The 27,697-nt window shown below is 33.4% G+C and overlaps 3 protein-coding genes across 5 annotated transcripts in view; all 3 read left to right on the top strand.

Annotated features, from left to right (window-relative positions):
* Positions 1 to 7,508, top strand: part of LOC134707621 (uncharacterized) — a 27,326-nt gene extending 19,818 nt beyond the window's left edge. The window contains exons 1-3 of one of the 2 annotated variants that reach the window (XM_063567564.1): positions 2,261 to 2,353; positions 5,657 to 5,855; positions 7,030 to 7,508. In XM_063567564.1, the coding sequence (XP_063423634.1) occupies positions 5,676 to 5,855; positions 7,030 to 7,452 (603 nt within the window). In that variant the 5' untranslated portion in view covers positions 2,261 to 2,353; positions 5,657 to 5,675 and the 3' untranslated portion in view covers positions 7,453 to 7,508. Of the gene's footprint in view, positions 1 to 2,260; positions 2,354 to 5,656; positions 5,856 to 7,029 lie in introns of those variants that run through there. The other variant, XM_063567563.1, reaches the window with a different exon arrangement.
* A 4,899-nt stretch (positions 7,509 to 12,407) lies between these two features.
* LOC134707623 (uncharacterized) lies at positions 12,408 to 19,935 on the top strand. Of its 2 annotated transcripts, XM_063567565.1 has the most exons (3): positions 12,408 to 12,540; positions 12,905 to 19,363; positions 19,728 to 19,935. In XM_063567565.1, the coding sequence occupies exon 2, from the start codon at positions 13,144 to 13,146 to the stop codon at positions 17,836 to 17,838; it is 4,695 nt and encodes a 1,564-aa protein (XP_063423635.1). In that variant the 5' UTR covers positions 12,408 to 12,540; positions 12,905 to 13,143; the 3' UTR covers positions 17,839 to 19,363; positions 19,728 to 19,935. The 2 variants fall into 2 exon arrangements, with proteins under 2 accessions (XP_063423635.1, XP_063423636.1); XM_063567566.1 differs by having other exon boundaries at positions 12,408 to 19,363.
* Positions 19,936 to 25,681: 5,746 nt separating this feature from the next.
* Positions 25,682 to 27,079, top strand: LOC134705252 (uncharacterized). Its single transcript, XM_063564015.1, has 2 exons — positions 25,682 to 25,917; positions 26,599 to 27,079. The coding sequence occupies exons 1-2, from the start codon at positions 25,892 to 25,894 to the stop codon at positions 26,960 to 26,962; spliced, it is 390 nt and encodes a 129-aa protein (XP_063420085.1). The 5' UTR covers positions 25,682 to 25,891; the 3' UTR covers positions 26,963 to 27,079.
* Positions 27,080 to 27,697: the final 618 nt, after the last annotated feature.

The raw sequence follows: 27,697 nt of genomic DNA on the forward strand, positions 1-27,697 counted from the left end.
CTGTACAAACAAACAACAGACACCAATTGTGTCAGTTATATTGTTTAATTCATTTTTACTGAGAGAAAAATTTGATTAATTGCTTGTAGTGAATACAAAAACAGCTTACTATTTTTTTTAGATAAAAACATATAAACCCATCAAAGTGAAAAATTATATAACATGAAAATAAAAATACATAGATCATTCATTTATTGCAATCAATTATATCAAACATGTAGTTGAAATAATTTCTAGAACCAGTCACTGTCTATAGATATAATGCGTCGGACATTGTATGCATAAAAATAAGATTTAGATTTTTTTCTGTATGAAATAAAATTAGTTTAGGGTTTCGCGGAACACAATGTCTCGCCTTCGTTTGCCGTAAACTTGAACTCTCAGGCTGAACTTTAATCAAGACACTATGTTTTGATTGTTAGGAGCTTCTGTCTAAGTTCAGAAATATTTACGGTGCCTTTAAAATAGCCGACTTCAATTTAGTTATTTGAATCTGAGCTGGTAAAATAACATATTATCTATTATGCTGGTATCGACAAAACAGCTACTTTAATTACAATGCATATCAATTTTAAATACTATTCCAAATATAATAGCTTTGAGAATCGTGTAAAAAGCGTTCGTTGTTCATTCGCCAATGAATCATTCAACGTGCGTGTATCGTGTATTTATCATTCATCGTGCATCGTGCGTGTATCGTGTATTTATCATTCATCGTGCATCGTGCGTGTATCGTGCGTTCATCATTCATCATTCATTTTGCGTTAATCCTTCGTGTAACGCTCATCGCTCATCGTGCGTGTATCGTGTATCGTGCGTGTACCGTGCGTGTATCGTGCATTCACCGTGCGTGTTTCGTGCGTGCGTGTATCGTGCGTGTGGTCAGTTTGAATTTTAGAAGGTCTGTAATAGAAAAGCACCTTATAATAGAAAAGTATCTTATAATAGAAAACCACCATCTTATAATAGAAAAGCACCATCTTATAATAGAAAACCATCATCTTATAATAGAAAAGCACCATCTTATAATAGAAAAGCACCATCTTATAATAGAAAACCACCATCTTATAATAGAAAAGCACCATCTTATAATAGAAAACCATCATCTTATAATAGAAAAGCACCATCTTATAATAGAAAAGCACCATCTTATAATAGAAAAGCACCATCTTATAATAGAAAACCATCATCTTATAATAGAAAAGCACCATCTTATAATAGAAAACCACCATCTTATAATAGAAAACCATCATCTTATAATAGAAAAGCACCATCTTATAATAGAAAACCATCATCTTATAATAGAAAAGCACCATCTTATAATAGAAAACCATCATCTTATAATAGAAAAGCACCATCTTATAATAGAAAAGCACCATCTTATAATAGAAAAGCAATAAAAAAGACACATAAGACAGCTATGGCGTTCCATACAAATGCCACCAATGGGTCTTCAACACAACGAGAAAATCCCGCACCTGGAGACGTGTTTCAGCTCACCCTAAACAAACATGTATACTAGTTTGGTGCTAATGAATGTCATACTAAATTCCAAAACATATATATAAATGAACTAGCACTGACTTGGCAATTTTCGTAAAAGACTTCAAAACATATGCAGTCCTGTTAATTTTACTACACAGTAGGTACACGTAGATGACTAAACCCTTACCATCTGAAAAGGCGTCTACCAGGCTTTCTAGAATTTGTTCATATTACAAGGTTTTTAGTGAAAACCCTTTTATACTGTAAAATCTAGCAATAACTTTATTTAAAATAATTAAAAATAATACAAGACTTACCTATGTTATGGTTAGACATACAACAAGTTATGTCCGACCTATTTTAGTAAGAAGCTGTTAAAAATGAAGACCCATTTAACACAATAATACAGAGAGAGATTTGTTTCTATTTGTTGATTTGTGATTTTCTGTTGGTAAATTCACATTGGTTAGGCTGACATTCAAATTGTCTCTTGTATAAATAAAATTAATTTCACTCTGCGACTTTCCCGCGGTTTATTGTCTCTTATTATTTTTTTTTTTTTCGACTTTAAAAACACAATTCAACCACAGAACTTGAAATCAACACGCCGTATACTGACGTTTGCCGACCGTCAGTTTGTGTAGTTATAAACAGAATGAATTTGATAGATCATAGTTTAATTAACAACCAACTACTTAAATATAAACGTATCAATTCAATTTGTAATATCTTCATTTAATCTATTTGTAATATCTCTTAGTCTATTGTTTATATCTTTATATCAGTTTAATTCTTACTACAATTAAATCATTCAGAATTAGGAATTTAATGAACTAACACAGGACTTTTATATTTTGCTATATATTTGGTAAGTTGTTTTCTGCATTTTAAATTAAATCATTGCTAGATACAGTATAGAAAGGTTTTCACTAAAAACCTTCTTGTAATATCAACAAAGCCTAGAAAAAAAATTGAGAAAGGAAATGGGAAATGTGTCAAAGAGTCAACAACCCGACCATAGAACAGACAACAACAGAAGGTCACCAACAGGTCTTCAATGCAGCGAGAAATTCCCGCACCTTGAGGCGTCCTTCGGCTGGCCCCTAAACAAATATATTATATACTAGTTTAGTGATAATGAAAGCCTGGTAGATGCCTTTGCAGATGGTTATGTTTTAGTTATCTACTTATCTATCTGTGTATAAAAAACCTATGACTTCAAGTTTTTTTTTAACGAAAATTGCCAAGTCAGTGCTAGTAATTTTAAGTGTTTGACATTAAAAGGAATTCGTGATCTTAAAGCAAACCGATAAGTCTAAATTGCATTCGCAGAAAGGTGTGAATGATTCAACCTATTGACGATGAAATAAGCTCTGTTTTAATAACTATCATGTCCTTAGTTGAAATATTCACTATATATTAAAGTATAAAGAGAATGTAGTTACCCTGTCAATGACAAACTACATGTTTTAACCCGTGCCCAAATGCAATGGATGTAAGCAACGGTGTGTAACCGTACATTATAAACGAATCGACCAATTCCGACTTAATGAGCTATTACAGTTGGCCCTTAAGAAATTTATATGGAAAGACGACATCGGGCAGAGAGCTATCAAAAGTCTGCGACATGACAAATGTCAAAAAAAACTAATGACTATACCAATAGCTTAATTCATGCAAAAAAAAAAAAATGAAAAAAAAACCACAAAAAAACAGACTGCAACCACCGTCTGATTGTCGCTAGATTACAGACGATTCACAAATATAATGCGTCGGGGTTCTACCATCTTCGCTAGTCAAGGGTTACGCCCCAGTCCCGTGAAAAAAGGGGGGCTGGGTTGTTATCCTTGGCAAGGGAAGATAGGGTTATTCATGATCAAATTGCGTATCATGGACTTCATATTATCTAAATGAATTTGAATATATCTTAACATTTCACACCACGATTTTACTTATCTTTTATAGCTTTGTATGCTATGAAATGCATGATGAAATGATATCAGGAATATTGTGTTGCTCTCAAATGACAACGAGTTTCATCATGATTTTTTTTTTGGGGGGGGGGGAGGCGAGGTTAGGGTAAGCGTGAAAAGAAGATTACTAAATGTAATTCCTTGAACTTTTATTCATTTTTATTATTTTGTCTAGTCGTTAACATATCTCAAGGATAATGTATAATTGTTTTACTGTTGGTATGTATCTTGACATCGATTTTTGGTATATCGTTGATCCTGCTTGGGCATTTTTTTCTATTCATTTATAAATTTTTAAATGAATTGTATGATGAAAGAAACTCTCATTTTACGTTTTAAAGTCTAAAATGATGTGTTATTTAATCAAACAAGAGTGCACAAGATGTCGTGCTTAACATACCCAGGTCCACTCACAAATATTATCGCACCGCGGGTAAATTATCACGTTGTGATTGGTTTAACGCCGTCACGTGGTGACCCCCTATGAGACCGTAGGGGGTTAGTAAGTTTCATAGGGTGTTCGTGACGCGGTAATGGTGACGTCATCTATTAATGTTGTTGTGTTTCGTTGATTATTTTACAGCAAAACGCAGCAGAAAAAGTCTAGCGTGCGATAAATTCGTTATACGGTAAACTACTGACCCCCTAGGGATCCATAGAGGGTGAATCCGTAGGGGGTCAGTAGCGAACCATATAACTTATAAAGGGAGTACACATGTTTCACACACACATTACTCACCACTCTCAAGTAGGTTACAAAACATTAAGTCATTCTGTTCAGTTAAAAGCTAGAAACAAGTTTACCAAAAAATAAATGTTCATGCACCAATTTTTTGTTTAACAATTTTAGTATCGGGAAGTGGGGCTGGTGACAAACATGCGTTTGTCGAACGGGCAGACGGACAAGCAAATTGAATTATAACCGCACTCATTGAGTGGACTTAGACGAATGGACAAGAAAGTAGTCATGATGGTGTATTTATTCATGACTAAAAGTTTGTACGCGCACTTTGGCGGAAATAACCCAATGAACAACGTTATAGTATAGTAATTGCTGCGTTTTCGACTGAACGTTAGTCTCCTTCACCTTTTTATGCGTATGAACAATTGGCTTGTATCTGATAATATTATGATTGATCATACAAATTGATAATGCCAGTCAAGTCTTTCTGAATTAAATGTTGATCACGACATCTTATCTTTTTCAATGACTGTTTAAATACCATGTAAAGTACGTAATATGCCAATCAAAAGAGAGGCCACGTTCTTGCGTTATGGAGTTCAAAAGTTATCATTTTAATAGCGTTCATCCAAAACCTATAGAATTACAGATCATTTAACATTTTCTTTATAGTTCAAACTTTTGAAATACCGCAGCACACATTATATGCGAATATCATTTGATGTATTACGTTGGAACGCGATCTGAAAATGGGAACTATGATATACATTGCCAAAACTAAATAAAAATACAATTGTGTCTATTAAATCTCTGATGTCATAAAGATGACCATGCCGGTGATGAAACATTGATCAGATATGAATAAAATAATCTGATCGAAAATTTACTGTAGATAACTTACAGTGCATGTAGTTATGCAGTTTCGGAAAGCACTTTATTTTGTACTTGCGTCCGGCCACCAAACGCCTGTTAAATAAAATAATTATTAAGAGTTACAATTAAAAAGTATATATACTTATCTTATATTTTAATGTATATTTTCATGTATTCATTCATTGACAACATCATCATTCGATTCGTGTTTTCTTCTAATAAATTATTTCCCGTCGTTAAATGTAGTTCAGTCAAAATAACAATGAACAATTTAAACTCTGGATTATGCTAAACCCAAAGGATGATAAAAAACCATGTTTTTTTTAAAGTCAAATTGCACAAGAATTTTACAGTCTGGAGCGTTATAACTTGGTATATATAACGAATGCCATGTTGTTCTGCACAGTTTGGTTTCATACATTACACCATATCTTTAAGAAATTGCGCCGCAGGAATTGCAAATAGTGTTTTGCTAATTAAAAGTGTTCAGTGTTATATGATCTTTTCTTTTAATGAAGAAAGCTGGAAATATAATGCTCGTAATTCATTTCTTCATAGTTGCACAATTTATTCATTTATTCCTATTTGTTCGTTACTTTTTTCTTTCATTTATCCACTGAGTTCGTAAATATATATATTACAGTTGATTGTTATGACCAGAAATGGCTTCCGCCGTACTACAGAGAAATCCCTCAATATCGTTTGATACACTACCAGGAGGCAGGAAGACAAGAAAACACAGCTTTGACTATAAACAGTCAGAGGCAGATCCCTATGCAAGACGACAGTCGATAAAATACCACTTCCCAATACCATTTCTGGATGAAACCGAGGTCAACGAGGTATGACCCTTTTAAAAAATAATATTGATTGGTTGGCAGGTTGATGTCTAAAGCTACTTTCAAGGTGTAATACCACCATTGATTTCCCCCTATTAGTCTTTGTTAAATTTGCACTTTTCAAAAAATTGTGCAGAATTTATCTTTGTTTCAAATAAAGAAATACTTGGCATGAGTAAAGTTTTCACATAACATTTCATTGCATATAAGAAAATAACCATCATTGGAAGTTAACCAATCAAATTTCTCCCCTTATTCTATGTGTGCACAAGGTTTAGTCACCATGTAACCTCAAGATTACCAAATTTTCTATAGAAATCACAAATAGAAAATAATGGTGTTTAGAAATACCCATGACATATGTTTATGACACAGAAATAGTTTTACTGCAATAAAAGGTAGGATTAATTACCTACAACGGTCCAATGCAAGGGAATATTTTTTTAGACCTACTTTCGTATACAACCGGATGTGATATACCATGATTTGGTGGTATTACACCTCAACACCTTTGGGTATATCGTGACGGCCATATATTTTTTTGCAAACGAAATTCACGCTTTAAAATTCCGTGCGTCCTTACCATTTTTCCGGATACACTTTCATCAGGAACTCTTTTTTAAAAATCTTAACCAGATGAAAGAAAAGAATGCATAAATACGTACAAACGTTATGGACTATCATAATAAACAATTATATTACTTAGGATTTTACTTAGAATTTTAATGCATTGCTTTTTTTTTTAGAACGGCCTTAAAATTACGATATAGTAGCAACTATAAAGACATACATTTTCGACATAAGAACCGAATTTTCTGTCCAGATTATAAATAGCAGAATATGCTTTGAACGTGATGTTCTCTAATTCCGAGTTTTTACTGTTTCATCATAATTGAAATTGATGTATTTTCTAAAACGCTGAATTTGCGATCACATGTACACTTATAAACACAAAGTACATGTACAATAATTATGATATTATGTATTTTATCTGTTGAGTATATTCGGGTTTAATAAAACGCTGTATTCTTATATTATGCCAATGGGGATCATGGATTTTTTCGAAATCAGCAAGGGTAAGGGCACTGGATTTCTTGTAAAATTTACTTTGGTTAAAAAGTAACACCTCCGAATTTGTTGAAAATCACACATAACAAATGTAATTGTTTTATTGTAGACTGTAGTGAACGAAGATGAAATAAGGAAAAGTGTTTATGGATTACCCTTAAGTCAGATGAGTTTTGTAGCTGTTGAATCGGCAGTATGGAGACCAACTGTTGCTAGCTGTAGACGCTCTGTCTTATGGTCACGTGAACGGAAGTTATATGAAGCTCAAAGCAGACAACGAATGGAGGAGTTCAAAGAAAAACCTTACATGCAACATCAATATCCAGAGCTTAAGAGACATTATCCGGGAACATGGCGTTTAGCAACAAAACAAGAAATAAATGGCATTGTCGTCAGGTTAACGAAAAATCCGGCACCAACTTCCGCCAGCGTTATGGGCCGTCGACGAATTCAATCAGCCCCGCCTAACTTGCATATTCTTCACACACGCTGTGGAATGACAAAACGACCGATGACATCAAATACTATTTGAAAAGAAAATATAAGATTGTCAAACATTATAACAAGGGTTCAAAAAAAAGAAAGAAAGTGACTTCGAAAATGACTACGCGATCCTAACTCGACTCATCTATAAACATGTAAATAAAGAAAAATTCGCTGTAATTAATTCATGCACTATTTTTTGAAGATTTAGGAAAACAATCATGACTCTGATTGCCTTTTATTATGTTCTGTGTAAGAAAGTAAGTAATTTGGCTAAAAGCAAATATTTGTCTATGTTCAACTATTATAAGAAAATTAATTATTATCAACTTCGCTGTGAACGATTATACATCGACTTAGGCGAATAGAGTTGTCTCCCATGTTTTGTATTTGCAAAATAACACAGTCAAGCTTGCTTTTTTTTTTATATACCTATGTAATCATATTCAAAATACGCAGTTAACTATATTCATAATAGGTAAATAATTAATATTACAGTGTCTTGTTTTTTATACAGATATCTTCTCTGTTAACACTCAATATGTATCTACATTTAAGTGATAGAGAGTTAACAGACTAGAAATTATGTTTCGGAACAATTCCTTTTTGTAATTCGTTTGTTTTGTTCATATAATGGTGAAATACAATTTGTCTTCATTCCAAGAATTATACATGTAATTTAAAGCAACCTAACGCACTTTAAAGGATATAAAAATCATATCGTTTTGTTAAGTTATTTCTATTTTAAGTTCAAACGTTTTTAGACATTGTAAGTTTTCCAAAAACATAAATGTCAGCTGACCACATATGTTTCAGATCTCTATTTTTTATATGTTGACGCTGTGTTGCTTGCTCTAAAGAGTGTTGCACATTGATAATGTAGGAGGTTTTTTAAAACCCAAACAAAACATGTGTTATACTCTTGAAACATATAACTCTATTGAATAACATGATATTTACGTTTGAGTGTCTCCTATTTATTTGTAACTGATTGTAAGTTAGAATCTAACTATCTGCATGTGTACATTTGTTATTTGTTAACGTTTGTTCAGAAAATTAAGTACATTTTCAACAAGCTAGTACAATTCTTTTGATTATTGATATACAGAACATATGTACATGTATATGATTGTAACATATGTGCTTTTCCTTCAGTATGTTAACCATGATACCATCCGTCGGAAAGACCGTTGGTAGAAATTTTAAATTAATTTGCTTCTATCAAAAGAAATGATTTTCATATTTGGTCGGCAGTTTAATAATGATGAGTTCCATTCATCTGTCGTGCAGACACTCCCTGTGTGTCGATAGTTTACATTTATTATTAAGGAAAAACTGTCTCAATATGAGTATTGTCTGGTTCATGTAAAATACAATTCTATCTCTGTAGCAATTTCAGATGGCCAACATCAATAAAACTGAACATTCAATAATGAGTTTTGAAAATAATTGAATATAAAAAAAGAAGATGTGGTATGATTGCCAATGAGACAACTCTCCACAAGAGATTAAAATGACACAGAAATTAACAACTTTAGGTCACCGTACGGCCTTCAACAATGAACAAAGCACAATCCGCATAGTCAGCTATACAAGGCCCCGAAATGACAATGTAAAACAATTCAAACGAGAAAACTAACGGCCTTATCTATATAAAAAAAATGAACGACAAACAAATACTGTAAACCAACTAATTTTCGCGAGCGATTTATTTTCGCGACTTTCGCGAGTAGAAAAATATCGCGAATATGTAAAACTTCGACCTTTCATTATTTAACAACATCAAGTTAATTAGAAAATCGCGAAATTTAATTGCCGCGAAATGGACTCGAAAGGGCTAAACGCGAAATAAAGTATCCGCGAAAATAAGTTGGTTTACAGTAAGTAACACATAAACAAACGTCAGCCACTGAATTACAGGCTGCTGATTTGGGACAGACACATACATACATAATGAGGCGGGGTTAAACATGTTAGCGGGGTCCCAACCCTTCCCCTTACCTGAGACAATGGTATAACAGTACAGCATAAGAACGCACTGTAAAAATCAATTGAAAAAGGGCTTAATTCATCAGATGGACAAAAATACAAGTGGGCGCGGCCGGGTACTTGTGCATCCCAACAACAAAAAGACACCAGGAACAGAGAGAGTACTCGCAGTTATCTGACAGCTAGTTCAAAGCCACTAACAACTAATAAAATAATCATGCATCTTAGACTACATTATCAATCTGTTCACAGCCAACACCAATGGATTTAGTGTAAAGACGTCATAAACAGTCAGAGAAAAACATGACCTTGTGCAATGCCAAGATACAGGTAACGACAGATTGTAGATCCATGAACATGATTGAAGCCCGTTTTTTTCACATGCGTGGTAAAGTGGTCATTTTTGGTGCGGATAACCATTCAGTATAAAATAAGGTGATATGGTATGATTGCCAATGAGACAACTATCCACCAAAGTCTTCATGGACACAGATTTATGCAATTCAGATCGTGGAGAAAAGCGAGTTCCCACAGAAAAAACGACCTATCAATTCAGCTGAAATCGATATTTTCAAAAAAATATTACCAAGTAACTTAATGAGCGTTTTTTTTTTTAAATAGATACCATTAGATGGAGAAATGTTTATAATTTATTTGGCCATAATATTATTCAGACTCACTTTTTATTTTCTGATGAGTTGAACGCAAAACAATTATATTTCTGAACAAGTTTGCTATGCATTCTAACCAAAATAAAATCGTTAAAATTTGCATTTGTGTTCAACCCATAAGAAAAAGAAAACGATCCATACGAACAGTATATATGGCCAAATAAACTATCAACAGAAAGACAATTCTGTATCTTATGAATATATTTATAATTTCATTCGTTTAAACGGGCAGTGCATTAGAGTGAAATTAATTTCTCCTGGGTGTTTCATCATATGTAGCATAGAGGGCGTAATGTTTTCCCGCTTCAAAATTATTTTCGCGGTATTTTATTGCCTATGTTATCATTCAGCACGACATCGTCAATCTGAGCAGTCGAATTTTCTTGGTACGCTGCCTATCTTGAATTTGACAATGAACCCAGATTCTCCATTACTTGAGGAATCTCTTGCATGGTGTTTCATAACAGGACATTTTCAATACTAGTAAACAACAATTAAAGTTTCAACAGCAGCCCTTTCGAGAACCTCATCCCGGTTGTATATGCCGTTTTCCCGTTATATTGCAACATGTCCAGCATGAGCGGAAGTCAGTCTTAAGTTTCAGGAAGGAGCCTGCTATGGTTGTGGATAACCAATATTTGAGGAATAGATGCCTATTCAACTCGAAAGCAGTCTATGGTCCAAATCAGGAATTATTTATATAAGATGAGTATTTAAATATTTATATTAGTAGTCAATCGAGTGCACACTTTTCTCACACACGACTACATTGAATATGAACAAGGTCAGTCTAAAATTATCGTCAGAGATAGATTATAGAGATATATTGATTTTTGGTATAACATTGGTTGTCATGATTTCATTACCGACAATTTAAATACCGATACCATTTTACACGCTTATAAATACTCTTTTGTTAAAATTGTACTACACGGCTGTCTGTTTGTTTACAAAACAATATTCTGCTATTACATACAGTGATCTTGTTTTATAAGCTATTGAAGATCTTTTGTTTAGAGGACTTATTATTGAATGTACTGATGTAAACCAATGGTTTGCTTATTCACTTGCCACCACTTGCTACCTCTGTTCTAAACAATGGTAATCAAAGTTTTAATTTTAGATATATATTGTAGGTCATGTCATTTACATCTATGGAAAACACCTTTGTGAAATTTGAAGATATCTTGGTAGATATGCAATCTAATTAAACATATTTTTATTGTTTAACGTTTAACATTCAGCTTATCGCCAGATAGGCATATATACGATCTGCATTCTGATCATCTTGGTTTTTACTGAACATATGACGAGGTATAATAGTTAAAGACTACTAATCCTTGGATGGAAGTTCATATATATTTTTATTCTCGTTCTCCTTTTTGGGATGAAGTTTTGCTTAATATATATTTACTGAAGTTACGTGACCACTAATTAAATTGATGTGAATGATAAGAAATTTAAATTTTATGTATATAGATTTATGGATTTGTCACCGATTCTGATATTAACGTGTGTACAGATTTTGCCACCTGAGTTAGACAAGACCTTATTGATCAAAGTGGTTGTATTCACATGGTCTCCCAGTTATACATTGACATATTTGGTTACTAAAGTATTTCATTCATACAGACAAAGCTATCATAAGCATAACCGGTTGAGAGACTCATAACTGTTTGATACCATAAAACAAGTTAAAATATCTTCAGAATATTGAGGTTAATTTTATGGGAGAACTGTAGCTTCCGTTGGTCAAATTATATCCATTTCGTATATATGTCATAGGAATGTGGCTATACTATGATTGAATCATTAGTTTTGATGTTATATCAGCCTATATGAATCTAATATTGGACTTTCAGTTCAGTAAGATTATTGCTCAAGGTATGTGTCATGAATACGATGTATACCATAGTTCTATTTGGAAGAACTTACGGCTGTTAAATATATATGGCTTCTTGGACGGATTTTATGAGAGATAAACGCATTGATGGTTTACGGATAACCAAAACTTTTTGTTATTGTTTATATAAGGGCAGTATGAAGCCTTATTTGCAGATATTGCGTATGTCATTTTTGTGACTTGTTAGAAGCACAATTAAGTCTTGTTCTTAGAGGTTGAATGGATACCTAGGGCATAGATAACATTGCAGACTATATAAGTCGTATCATAAATACTGATGACTGCCGTTTTGCAGTACATAATTTTGAATATTTGGATTCCCTGTTTGGGTCCTCATGAAATTAATTGGTTTGTTAGTGATCATAACCATCGATTACCTGTATTTTACTCCGGGTATTGGAATGTACATTCATGTTTATTGATGCGTTCACTATCTGTAATGTCAATTTCATAAACACATTTTTTGTCGATTCACTATTCATGTACAGTGATTATTAGAGAGTTCCGAATGAAAACGACGCCAATAACTTGACAAAATCTGTGTTGAATTTTTTGTGGAAATACTTCTAATTTGGTGAGTTTTTTGTATTGATATTATTGTATAAACCTTCCGTAACTTGTCTGAGTTGTATTGCATAATTTAAGAACTTTTTTCAGTGAATATAGTTGTCAAAGTCCTCTCAGACGCAGGTTATATTTCTATAAATAGATATTACACAGGTTGTAAAGTGCGAATCGATAATTACATTTTTGTGTCAATGATGTTTTATTGATTTGTGGTTAATATTGTTTTTATGTATGTTCACTGGGTAAAACAAGATGTTTACAATTTTAGTATAGATAATTTGTTTATTGTTCTCTGGATAACATGTATTTTTGCAATGTTTTGAACTTTTATTATTCAAGTGAATGACAGTATTTTTCTGTTTTCCTTTCAGTAAATCGTATTCAACCTATCGTATTTGTATTAGAGAAAACTATTCGTATTGAGGAACGTAATATGGAACGATTATGATGTATTGAACTTTATTAGATTATATTTCGATGATTCACTGTGCTCACTGGATTTAATAAAGATTAATAAACTTTCTATGGAATACGCATTTGCATTTATTTCCACAACCTAGGATTCTAGCCAACACATTATTTACAAAATTAGAATTCTTTATAGTCTAAGATGGATGACAAACAAGATATTGTGGATGAAAAACGTGAGAGAACACTTACTGAAAAGGGACTAGAGTATACATTGACTTTGAAACAAACTGAACGATCAAGATTGATTAAGGTTTTAACTGTTACAAGTAATGATTTACAAACTTTGATGCAACGTTCAACAGACCCAAATGAAGTTAAACCTACATATTCTAAGTGGTTGTCTGAATATGAGGAACTATTAGATATTCATGATCAGTATCAAAAGCTTACTGAAAATCCTAGTGAAAAACAACTTGACGATGCATGGTTTCAAGAAAGACATGATAAATTTATCTCTTCAAAACAATCTGCACAGCAGTGGTTTTCTGTTAACAGTCAGAAGCCAGCTCGATCCGTAAAATCTCATAGAAGTTCTAGATCCGGGAGTTCAAGAAGCAGTTCCGTTTCAAGTCAAATATCCATGGCAAAACTTAAAGAAGAGCAGCGGAAGGCTGAACTTTTAGCACGTGAAAAGTCTCTTGAAGAAAAGAAATTTATCGAAGAAGAAAAATTAAAGTTAAGATTTAAAGAAGAGGCACTTGAAATTAAAACGGAGTTACAAGTAACTGATGCAAAAACACGAGTGATAAAAGAATTAGAAAGAAGCATGTTAGAGGACCAGCAACTTGAGCAAATTATGGTCAAAGTTAAACAGAGCGATAAAGTTGACTTTCTTAATTCACAAAAAGATACTGAAAATTCGCTATTGAACCCTACCGTTCCGGCATTCATTCCGGAAGTAAAAAAGGAACGGTTAGCGTTTGAAACTAAAAGAACACTCAAAACATTTCAAAGTGAACAAGATGATGATAAACCGCCTCCTGTTGAAGCAAAAAACAATATTATTGATTATAATGCGCAATATTCAATTGCTCGTGAGCTTAATAAGCCCAAGGCTGATATACAGAAATTTGATGGCAGCCCTATGAACTATAAGGGATTTATGAGACAGTTTAATGCACGTGTTGAAACAAATACCGATTCTTTTGAAGAACGAATTAACTTCTTGTTACAATTTACAATTGGTGAACCGCATAGAATAGTTCTTGGTTTCTCACACTTGGATGCTAAAATAGGGTATACAGCTGCTTTGAACGAGTTTAAAGACAGGTACGGTGACCCTGACATAATAGCACATTCATACGTACAGCGTGCAATGAACTGGCCTTTTATAAAGGCAGATCACCCAAAAGCCCTAGATGACTTTGCAATATTCTTGCAAGAGTGCATGTACGCCGTAAATTATGTAGATGCGGCAAAAGTGTTAGAGTATTCAGAAAATTTAAAACTCTTGATACAGAAACTTCCATTTTATATGCAGGAAAAGTGGAGGAATGTAGTATACGAGACAAAAAGTCGCAAAAATATCGTTACATTCAGTCATTTAGTAGAATTTGTGAAAAAGGAAGCTAAGAAGGCAAACGATCCTGTTTACGGCAAAGACGTTTTAAACACACAAGTAGGAAAAAATGTGAAAAGATTACAAGACAATAACATGAAATATAGATCTCCAGGATCTAAAACGGCTGTTACTGTAACTTCTGAACCCAAGGCAAGTACATCTAGTGTAGGTCAGCAAAATGAAACATCGTCGGCTCGATACAGAAATGCATTTTCTAAGCCGTGTATCTATTGTGAAAACGCAACTCATTCTCTGGACAAGTGCGACAAAGTCATAAAACAATCACTGAAAGATAGATATTCATTTCTTAAATCAAAGGGTCTTTGTTTCTCATGTTTGAAGTACGGACACCAGAAGATGTCATGTCGTCAGAAATCGTCATGTACAGTATGTCGAAAGGAACATCTGTCTATATTGCATGTTGAACCTCGAGATCAGAATCAAACTAGTCAGCAGTCAGAAAGCGATCAGTGTCCGGAAGTTAAGAACTCTACTACGTTTATGGGAGCTGGAAATAGCCTTCGCCAGGCGCTGCCGATATTGCCAGTCAGGGTAAAATCAATTAACAGTGACAACTACATTGAAACTTATGCTTTTCTTGATACAGGCAGTACTGCAACGTTCTGTACAGAAAATATTATTCGTAGCCTTAATATAGAAGGTAAGAAAACGAAACTCAGTTTAGTTACTATGGGACAAAGTGCCGTCCACGATTGCTATGTGGTGACAGGTTTGGAAATTAGCAACTTGTGTGGTAATGATGTAATTAGTCTACCACCAGTATTTTCGCAGGAAACTCTACCAGTTACTAGTAATGACATAGCTTTTATTGAGGATATTCAAAAGTGGTCACACTTACGAGATATACCATTACAAAGGATCGAGAGTGAACACATTGGTTTGTTAATCGGAATCAATGTACCAAAAGCTATGGAACCGTGGAATGTTGTTCCAAGTATAGAAAACGGCCCATTTGCTGTAGAAACTTTGCTAGGTTGGGTAATCAATGGCCCTTTAAATGTATCTACTGATGATAAACCATGCAAGGTCGCTTCTTGTAACCGTATCGACGCTACAAGTGTTTCGCTGGAAGATCAAATTAGGAATCAGTTCAACTATGATTTCAGTGAGAAAACAATCGACGATGTTGTTGCTCCTTCAAGGGAGGACCGTAGATTTCTAGAACTTGTTTCGGAGTCAATTATGTTAAAAGACGGACATTACGTTGTGAATTTACCTTTTAAGTCAAAGGATAACAAAATGCCGAATAACAGGCGACAAGTAGAACAGAGATTAATGCTACTTGCTAGACGTTTTGAAAGAGACGAAACATTCCGTGATGAGTATGTTACCTTTATGAACAAGGTTATCGGCGATGGATTCGCTACGGAGGTTTCCATTGACGACTTAGCGAAGAAAGACAACGACGTGTGGTTTTTGCCTCATCATGGAGTTTTCCACCCTAGAAAGAAGAAAATAAGAGTCGTGTTTGATTGTGCGGCTAAATTTCAAGGTACATCCCTGAACGAGCGATTACTTCAGGGTCCTAATCTGACAAATACTTTAATTGGAACTTTGATAAGGTTTAGACAAGATGAAATCGCAATAATGGGCGATATAGACAGCATGTTTCACCAGGTGCGCGTACCGTCTGAAGATGCGAATTATCTTCGATTTTTGTGGTGGCAAGGTGGAGACTCTCGAAAGAAACCAACAGAATATCAAATGAATGTTCATCTATTTGGCGCGACATCTTCGCCTAGCTGCGTGAACTTTGCACTTAGAAAAACTACCGAAGATTGTAACGGACAGTTTAATGAAGAAGTAATAAACACTGTGCTACGTAATTTCTACGTCGATGATTGTCTCAAGTCTACAAAAAACGTTAGTGAAGCGGTGTGCTTAGTTCAAGATTTACAGTCTCTTTTGAGTCTTGGTGGATTTAGGATCGCGAAATGGATCAGTAATAACAGAGAAGTAATGCGATCAATACCAATTTCGGATATGGCGGTTGGTATCAAGGACTTAGACTTGGATCAAGATACACTTCCTATCGATAGGGCATTGGGCATTCAATGGTGCGCTGAAACAGATACTTTTCGTTTCAAAATTTCAGTAAAGGAACAACCTAAAACTAGAAGAGGTATTTTGTCGATGGTTAGTAGCGTTTACGACCCCTTAGGATTTCTTGCACCATTTGTTCTTCGTGCTAAGATGATACTTCAAGAATTGTGTAGGCTTCGCCTGGATTGGGATGACCCAATTCCACCGAAATTAGAATCTTTGTTTTCGTTATGGTTCCAAGATTTACATGAACTTTCAGATTTCAAAGTAGATAGGTGCTTAAGACCAGAGAAATATGGAGAAATAAAGAATGCTCAGTTACATCATTTCTCAGACGCAAGCGAAAGCGGATACGGTACTGTTACATATCTTCGTTTAGAAAATACTTTCGGTGAAATTCATTGTTCATTTGTAATGGGAAAAGCACGCGTAACACCACTGAAGACGATAACAGTCCCACGACTTGAGCTAACTGCTGCTACTGTGGCCGTCCGTACGAACAAAATGCTGTTAAATGAGTTAGAAATACCAATTGATCGGTCTATATTTTGGACGGACAGTATGTCAGTTCTACGATACATCTTGAATGAAGATGCTAGATTTCAGACTTTTGTAGCAAATAGACTCGCTGTAATTCATGAAGGTTCTTTTACCGATAATTGGCGTTATGTGAACACCAAGCTTAATCCAGCAGACCATGCTTCAAGGGGTCTTACTTCTTCTGAAATGAAAAAAAGTAATTGGATCGTTGCACCTGACTTTTTATGGAAAGATGAGGACTTTTGGCCGAAGCCATCGTCAGAAAATCACGAGACAATATGTGCAAACGACCCTGAAGTTAAACAAGCAACTGTGCGAACAATCATTAAAACCGAAATTCCAGATGACAATTCTTTGGGAGTCGAGAAACTTATCGCGTATTACTCATCTTGGATGTCGTTAAAGCGAAGTGTAGCATGGATACTTAAAGTTCGTAAGGAGTTACTTAGACGTGTCAGTAATAAGAAACAAGATAACAAAATGACACTCGTTAAAGAATCGGATTCGAAAGATTGTACTGAACGAATATCATTTCAGGATTTAAAAGACGCCGAACTTTCAATTCTAGTTTATGTGCAGAGACACGAATTCACTGATGAGATTAACACTCTTTCCAATAACCGAACAATCAAGGCTACAAGTAATATCCGGAAACTCGACCCAGTTTAAGATGGCGATCTTTTACGTGTAGGAGGACGTTTAATAGAGTCAAAAATGCCGGAAAACTGTAAACATCCGATTATATTACCAAAGGGTCACCACATCTCTGAATTGATTCTTAGACAAATACACATTGATTTACAACACAGTGGGAGAAATCATTTGCTAGCTCACCTTCGTGAAACTTATTGGTTGATAAATGCACCCTCAGCTGTGAGAAAATTGATATCAAAATGTGTTGTGTGTCGTCGCTTAAGTGCGCCCGTAGGTGAACAAAAGATGGCTAATTTGCCATCAGATCGTATTACGCCGGATGAACCACCTTTCTCAAGAGTAGGAGTAGATTATTTTGGTCCTTTTGAAGTGAAACAACGTAGATGTCGTATCAAACGCTATGGTGCGATTTTTACTTGCCTGTCTAGTAGAGCTATTCATTTGGAGGAAGCCGCATCCTTAGATACTAGTTCATATATCAACGTTTTACGACGATTCATTGCTCGTCGTGGTCAAGTAGAAAAGATCAGATCTGACAACGGCACGAATTTCGTTGGCGCAGAGCGCGAACTTAAGAGCGCATTAAGTGAATGGAATTTGAATCAGATAGAGAATGCGATGCTACAAAAGAACATAGATTGGCAGTTCAATCCTCCGGCAGGTTCGCATTTCGGAGGTGTATGGGAGAGGTTGATCAGAAGTGTACGCAAGACAATGAACAGTGTTATTCGAGAACAAGTTTTAGACGATGACGGTCTGAATACTGTTTTTTGTGAGATAGAATCGACTCTCAATAGTAGACCGATTACGATGAATTCAGATGACCCAAGTGATTTAGAAGCGCTTACTCCAAATCATCTGTTGCTTATGAAACGCAAAGCATACTTACCTCCTGGACTATTCAGTAAAACGGACAATTATTGCCGTCGAAAATGGAGACAAATTCAATATATTGCAAATCTATTTTGGAGTCGTTGGGTGCGAGAGTACCTTCCTATGTTACAAGAACGTCAGAAATGGCATAAACAGAGGAGAAATTTAATGGTTGGGGACATTGTGATTGTGGTTGACTCAAATGCTCCGAGAAATTCATGGCCCATGGGGCGGATTAATGAAATAATTCCAGACCGCAACGGACTCGTGCGTCAAGTGAAAGTAAAGATCGGAAACAATGTACTTACTCGTCCGGTAGATAAATTGTGTACTCTTTTAGAACTTGATTAACATTTATCTTGTCAATCTAATATTAGTCCAAGAACTTTAGTTAGTTGTAGAAAGTGAACTCAAACGTTATGAACACTTTTGTTACATAATTTTGCTTATTTTGTTGAGATGCATATTTTTTTATTGCTGATTTAGGTGTAATTGTTCCGCACTGGCTATACAATTAGGGAGCTGGTATGTAATGTCAATTTCATAAACATATTTTTTGTCGATTCACTATTCATGTACAGTGATTATTAGAGAGTTCCGAATGAAAACGACGCCAATAACTTGACAAAATCTGTGTTGAATTTTTTGTGGAAATACTTCTAATTTGGTGAGTTTTTTGTATTGATATTATTGTATAAACCTTCCGTAACTTGTCTGAGTTGTATTGCATAATTTAAGAACTTTTTTCAGTGAATATAGTTGTCAAAGCCCTCTCAGACGCAGGTTATATTTCTATAAATAGATATTACACAGGTTGTAAAGTGCGAATCGATAATTACATTTTTGTGTCAATGATGTTTTATTGATTTGTGGTTAATATTGTTTTTATGTATTTTCACTGGGTAAAACAAGATGTTTACAATTTTAGTATAGATAATTTGTTTATTGTTCTCTGGATAACATGTATTTTTGCAATGTTTTGAACTTTTATTATTCAAGTGAATGACAGTATTTTTCTGTTTTCCTTTCAGTAAATCGTATTCAACCTATCGTATTTGTATTAGAGAAAACTATTCGTATTGAGGAACGTAATATGGAACGATTATGATGTATTGAACTTTATTAGATTATATTTCGATGATTCACTGTGCTCACTGGATTTAATAAAGATTAATAAACTTTCTATGGAATACGCATTTGCATTTATTTCCACAACCTAGGATTCTAGCCAACACACTATCTATTGGCAAGGTTTAAATGGGTGGTATGTTCCCACAGTTTGCCTATTATTGAAAGTCCTTATGTATACATGCAGCAGTGTAAGGCATATTTTACTATTATTTTACCATTTGAGGAGATCGGCGTATTATTAGCCGTTTTTATATATCAAAGGAGATAGAATAATTTATCAGAAGGTATAAATGGGTGGTATGCTCCCCCAGTTTGCCTATTATTGAAAGTCCTTATGTATACATGTACAAGGCATATAGAACTATTATTTTACCTTTGTGGAGATCGGCGTTTTACTGGCCGTTTTTATGTCCCAAAGAAGATAGATTAATTGATCAGAAGGTATAAATGGGTGGTATGTTCCCCCAGTTTGCCTATTATTGAAAGTCCTTATGTATTTTTTTTTTTGTCCTTTTTATTTTTTTTTAATTGGGTTTTTTTTTTTATTTTTTTTTTTTCTGTTTTCAAAATAATTTATTCATTTATATATTATATATTTTTATTTTTATTTTTATTTTTTATTTATTTTTTCTGTATTATTATTGTTTTCTTTTTCTTCAATCTTCAATTTTCCGTCTTTTGATCCATATTCATATATATATTTAGATATACCATTCTTTACATGCATGCTCATACATATATTTTTGTATTATATTGCTATAAATGTTAAATGGAGAAGACTTCATAAGTCTGTTTGACTTGTGTCTTATCCAATTTGTACTTTAACAAATAAAATATGTTTAAACTAAACCTTATGTATACATGTACAAGGCATATAGAACCTTTATTTTACCTTTGTGGAGATCGGCGTTTTACTGGCCGTTTTTATGTCCCAAAGGAGATATATTTATTGATCAGGTGTTGGGTTTACATTACCTACTAACAAAGCTAATTTTTTATTTGGTAGAGGGAATACATCGGCTTTTGGTATATGGATTTACCATTTACGGTGTTGGCTATTAGAATGGAGTTTAGGGTGACATTAAATTAACTAGTATCAACTTGGTGATAGTTTTCATGTATTGGGGTAATTTTTATTGCATATGCTTTATTGTAATTTTTCATTTTATTGGTGTATAATGTATTGTATTGATGAATTATTTGAAAACTTGGAAGGAACCACATATCAATTTAAATTTATGTTATGTAATATGTTTTTTCCAGGTGTTCAGAAACGATATTGCTTTGTCTAGTCCTGTATGTATCTGTATACTATAGTATAGAGGGGTACACTCGATTACTGGTGTAGATTCTACAACAGATTCTCAATTAGTGAAATATGTTTTTGAGGATGTTGAAAAGAAATTAGGCCCACAAATCTGGAAGGAAGAGCCGATGAGTTATTACAGGATGCGTATAATAAGTTATTTTGTGTATATAATCGTTTTACACAACGTACCATTGGTGCGTGTATATTGGGATATCTATGTTTTAAGTGTATCAGAATTGTTGAATCTGCGTTAATATGCAATTAATTGCAAGTCAATACACATTTCAATTTGTATCGGAAAAACGGATATTTACAGAGATGGATACTGGTTTATTATTGTGAAAAACGCACAAATTTGCGTCCAGTCCTAATTTGGAATTATATATGCATAGAGTAGCATTTAATCTGATTAAAATTTGTATTCATTCAGGAATTGTCACAAGTGAAAGAACTTTTTGTTTTTCGTTCAACAAATTAGCCTTTAAACTATACAAGGATGAGGGAATTTACTTTGATGCAATTTTCTCCATTTGTTACCGATATAAAAGCATACGGTTTATATAGTTTACGATCTTGTGGTGCTATTACCGCTGCAAGGTTTGGTTTTTTCAGATAGACTTTTTAAACGTCATTGACGTTGGAAGTCGGACACTTCAAAGGATGGCTATGTAAAAGAAGATTTATCAGAACGTTGGATTGTTTCTCAGAATTTGGGAAATGAATATCTTTTTTGTTTTATTTACATTTGGACTTTATAATTTTGCACACATAGTACTAAATAGCTTCCCGTTCTTTGGGTTCAGCATCGGCGTTGTCGTGCGACTATCCACTTTACAAAGTCTTTTGGTATTTATTATAGCCTTTTATGGCGTTTATATGCAGAGTGTGTACATATATATACTTGGATATTTGGTACAAGTATTGGTTATACTTGGATATTTGGTACAAGTTTTGATTATACTTGTTTATTTGGTGCAAGTATTGGTTTTATGTCTACATTGATGGGTGGTTTATACCAGGAGAATTATAATTTCATTCGTTTAAACGGGCAGTGCATTAGAGTGAAATTAATTTCTCCTGGGTGTTTCATCATATGTAGCATAGAGGGCGTAATGTTTTCCCGCTTCAAAATTATTTTCGCGGTATTTTATTGCCTATGTTATCATTCAGCACGACATCGTCAATCTGAGCAGTCGAATTTTCTTGGTAAATTTTAATTCTGGTTAAAGTTTATTAAGCTTTTTATTTGGAGAGTTTTTTGTGTCGATACTGATGTTTGAGTTATATATTATATGTGTAGATATATATGTATGTATTGAGATTATTTCTCATTAAATATAGAGCATCGGCGTTGTCGTGCGACTATCCACTTTACAAAGTCTTTTGGTATTTATTATAGCCTTTTATGGCGTTTATATGCAGAGTGTGTACATATATATACTTGGATATTTGGTACAAGTATTGGTTATACTTGGATATTTGGTACAAGTTTTGATTATACTTGGATATTTGGTACAAGTATTGATTATACTTGTTTATTTGGTGCAAGTATTGGTTTTATGTCTACATTGATGGGTGGTTTATACCAGGAGAATAGATAACATTTGGTCATGTAGTGACTTGGTAATATCCTTTTTTTATATATCGATTTAATTTGAAATAATAGGTCATTTTTGAGTGGGACCTCACTCTTGTCAACTATCTGTAAGCCTTTGGTTATAAGAGGCACCGGTCCTATATACATGACTGACTCAATCAATTTGTCTTTCGTTCAATTCACAAAAAGAATAATTTTGGCTAGTTTATATTATCGATTGAGGTATACAGTCTCCTGTTACTGTATAAGGGTCGGCTGTTTTTTTTTTCTGGATATATACGCAGCTTAATGTATGACGAGTGCCATGATCTCTGAACGTTAGACATATCACATTTAAATGAAAAGGTAAATCTATGAGGGGTACGTAGATGCACTGTTGGAAAACACATTTCTTCCCTATCCAACATGCTCTTATATTCCAGTGGCATGCAGTCGGAAGATCTGCCGAAATATTGCACCGACTGATAATTTATTATCGACCTTAATATGAATTAAATATTTGTCATTGAACATTAAACGCACATCAATCAATCATATTTAAAACAATTTAAGTGAGATAGAAGTGGGATTTCGAGCTTCTTTTTACACTTGACATCATTTGGAATCTACATGTAAGTATTTATTTAAGTTTTCACAACCTGTTTATTGTTTAATGTTAAACATTTTGATCACACTTATTGTTTATGGGGATTGACTACATAGACAGCAGATGTCAGTTAACACACTTCAAAATAAGTTAACCGGTGTCTTAAACTTGTTATGTGATATTTATCCTGTCCGAATACCATGATCACATCTGTCCTTTTATTCAAATTGCAGTGGTACCTTTTGTGCTAGGGGATATCATCAGCTCAGTAGTTGGTGGCTCGGTACCGGTACTGAAATCTTTTATAACATTGAAATCATTAAATTTATAACATTAAAATCATTAAAAAAAATACGTAGGTTCCAATTTTAGCAGGCACATTTGATATGTTAACATGGGTTTGATTGTTCTTTTAAATTCAGTTCATAGCGTATTTAAGTATTTAAAAATCCCTGGATCTGTTTTTTTTTTAAATTGTTTCCAGCATTCCAGAAGAACGGCAACATAGAAGAGAGATTCGGACGCATCCTCAGTTGTAATTCCCACCCATTTCACGCTACAATCTGTCGTTACATATTATAGTTTGGCATTGCTCAAGATCTTGTTTTTCTCTGTTATTGACTCCTTTTTAAAAATCAAAGCCATTGAGTGCGCAGCAGGATTTGTACTGATTGTTATTTGAGTCTTAGATACATGATTTTATTCACTAGTTTTTTATTTGCATTTAACTAGCTGTCAGTAACTGTGACTACGCTCAGATCTGTGCTAAGTGTCTTTTTATTTTTAGGATGTGTAAGTAATCGTTCAATTTCACTACATGTATTTGTTGTTGTTCGATGTATTTATATTTGTTTTATCTGATGAGTTAAGAATGTACACATCTGAGGAGCAAAAAATTTCTAGAATTTAACTTTTTTTCTTAACCTGATTTTTGGGTTTATAAGACTGTAACAAAATAATTGGTGAAGAAAAAATCATATGGTGGTGCCCTTTTTTTAAAAAAAAAGGCCAAATTTTGATTATAATTTCCCCATTTTTCATCGATTTTTACCTATTTGTGGGCTATTATCGTGATAAATATCACATTTCCACAATTAAACTTTTTTTCATACTTTCTATAAAGATGAAATGGACCAACCAGAATGAATTTTACTTTAAAAAGCTATAGGTAGGTGTTAATATAAGGAAGTTTTATCATATTTTTTAAGCTTTTTTGTTTAAAATTTACCATGCTGTCAATTTTGTATTTTTGTGATTTTTCTCAGTTTTAAGAGCAAAATGCATATTATTTCAACTTTTTTGTTATAAATGAATGGAAACATACATATCTAAGAAATTTGAAAAGACCAAAATGATATGGGATGTACATGATTCTTGTAAAACAATTTTTGTATCCCTAACCCATTCTCTCAAAATTTTGGCTAAAAATACTGACTTGATTGGTGGTAAAATTTGAAAACTGAATTACTCAAAAACTATCATTGTAAACACACATTTTTTTTCACAGAGTTTTGTTCGGTTATAATATTTTAAAAATTCATTGATATTTTCCACTTGTAATACATGTTTTTTTTTAAAAATAATTCAAGAAAGAGATTTCAACGAGACTGAATGAGAATGAAAAGTCAAAAGAATACTTAAGCCTTTTTCAACTGATTCTGAATTGTTTCTTATTTTTCATGTCAGTGCCTTTCAAAGCCGACAATACAGTATAAGTTTTTCTCATTGTCGAAGGCCGTACGATTGCCTATAATTGCTAACATCCACTTCATTTGTACTTTGATGGATAGTTGTCTGATTGACAATCTTACCAAATCTTCTTATTTTTTGTATACACAGAGTATACTATCCTGGTATTGGAAATTTGATTAGACATGACTGCAATGGTTTTTCTTTTATATCCCATGCAACCAACCAGTATTCTTCTGCACAGGTCAACCTGATGTACGAAAGAAGTCAATTTCACCATTTCTTTACCTCATTCGTGATTGGGATATACATAACTGTACTTATTGATTCCACAAGAAAATAACAATAATTCTTATTAAATTACTGTAATTTTCTTTTAATTATAATTATTTTTAAGTTTAATTTCACAGTCTTGTAATTCCATGTTCCATAGGCGATACAGTAGATGTAACTCTATATATCAACATTAGTACTATTATAGTACGTATAAACATCGTATTACCTTTCATAAATGTTAAATGAAATATTAAATACACGGGGATATAAATTTCATATTTATATTGAATTTGATCAGATTAATAAGTTAAGTAATAGAAAACCCGTAAATAATTTAGCCTTGATGAAAGGAAAGGTTAATTCTCATAAAAGAACCTATCCGGTTAAGTCATTGTTAAACCAAAAACCATTTAGGCATGGAAGTAACTTTATTATTCATGAATACAATTGAAGTTGATATCGGATGTCTATGATTATTTGAAAATGTATTTCAAGCGAAATTTTAGAAGATTTATGATTAGTTTTACAGAGTATTGTTCTTAAGTGTAGTTCATATATTATAACGCAAGTAAATAGATTTGGAGTGTACGAAAAATTGACTATAAATATGACGTCCTCTGAACTGCTAGAAATGTAAGTTTGTTATTTTATTTTGTTTATTTGCTATTGATTTATAATTTTCTATTTTATGTGATAATGTGTCTCCTTGTCTTTTTCATAATGTTAGTTTGTAAAGACATTTGCTAAGCATGGTAATCCTCAATGTTTGCTGCTGCTTTATGCTGTTCATACAATAAGTCATTTACCTAGAATAATCATAATAAGATCAGAAGGCTGTTGGTATTTGAAGAAAAGGCAATAATAAGTGACTATTACAAAAATAGTTGTCTGTCTTTACCCTTTATCACAATTAGAATAGATTCATATAACAGAGCAGGATTCAAAATTATTAGCATAAGGAGTTAAAAGAAGAAAAAAAAACCCACTAAAACAAATAACTACATAATACAAAAAAATTGTTCATCTTAACAAACCCCGAGTCCACCTCCCGTCCCCCGCCCCCCAAAAAAAAGAAAAGAAGAGAAATCCAACACAAAAAACCTTGCATAATTATCATTAAACTTTAATTTCACGGACACGGAACATATTGCCCAAGATAAAGACATTTCTGAAGATTAATCAGACAATCGTCTTGCAATGGTAAGGTATCAGCAGAGAGCAAAGGAGAACTCAAACTTTCTTTGGATTATCTATGTCTTATTATATAAATAATGTTATGCTTACTGTTAATAATATGTTTTTCTTATTTTGAAGAGTTTGGTCTGATGAAAGTTTGAATTCTGTTTCACCAGATCATGATCATTTATCTTTCTACGAAAGTCCTGCTGCTAGTCCATATATTTCACATCATTATGGAACTATGTCATCATATTTCAAACAACCTTATATGGACCATCATTTTCCGGAACTAAGCAAACCATACCAGAATATGTGGAAGCTTGTTAGCAAACGTGAACTTTCACACATCATTACGAGGCTGAGGCGAAGTACACTTTCTTCTCGAACCAGACAGAAAAGACCACAAAGTGAACATATTGGCGATCACGTCAAACAAGAGGAACAACGCAAATTATGCATGACTCCAAATGGGCCAATAGAATTTCGAAGCTTTCGCTGAGATTTTAATGCCTCAGTGTCGGTGCTTTTAATTATTTGCAATAACAATTATTTTAAATTATTTAAACACTTGTGTTTGCCTGTTTTGTTATCTAGTGAAATAAATCATAATTCATTGTTTTTTGTAAGCAAAAGTATCATCATTTCAGTGTGTGAATTGTTACCCGAACATAAACATGTAGCAACTGTATACAATATGTAGTCGTTAAATACAATTCCATACAACGTACAATGTACCAAGAACAGTTCTACATGGTAAAACTCCAGATTTTGTTTACTTTAAAAAATAAAAAAGGAATGAAAGATCGCTGTTGAAATTGATCTTTAAGGTCAGAGGTTTTAACTTCGGATTAGGATTGATTTTTAAAAGCTTTTCAAAGAAATATAACTTTCCTGTGTGTTGATTGTTCATGGTTATATTTATGCATCATTTGATATTACAGTGTTAGAGGCTGGTGTTGGTCGTGTAGGGGTACAATTTATCGTAAACAACTTGAAAAAATATTGTTTGTTTTTGTATCCAGTGGCAATTTTCATTCTTGGTCATGACAATAACAGACCTAACAATACTCAAAATAAAATGTTACTGCAAATTGGAAAATTTGGATCAAGGACTAAAATGTTTGCTTTTATTAAAAACAAAGACGGAGATTGGAATCGGGACAGATTGATTTCGCCTTGCAACATGTCTTTCTTCAATAAGGTGGTAACATTGTACCATAGTCAATGTTTTGTA

Source organism: Mytilus trossulus, chromosome 2 (assembly GCF_036588685.1).
Source record: "Mytilus trossulus isolate FHL-02 chromosome 2, PNRI_Mtr1.1.1.hap1, whole genome shotgun sequence".
Taxonomy (NCBI): domain Eukaryota; kingdom Metazoa; phylum Mollusca; class Bivalvia; order Mytilida; family Mytilidae; genus Mytilus; species Mytilus trossulus.

Excerpts from the sequence above, each read along its gene's own strand:
- LOC134707623 (XM_063567566.1), top strand. The coding sequence starts at position 13,144 with ATGGATGACAAACAAGATATTGTGGATGAAAAACGTGAGAGAACACTT.
- LOC134705252 (XM_063564015.1), top strand. The coding sequence starts at position 25,892 with ATGACGTCCTCTGAACTGCTAGAAAT. Across the intron at positions 25,918-26,598 it reads TCCTCTGAACTGCTAGAAAT|AGTTTGGTCTGATGAAAGTT; the intron begins GTAAGTTTGTTA and ends CTTATTTTGAAG.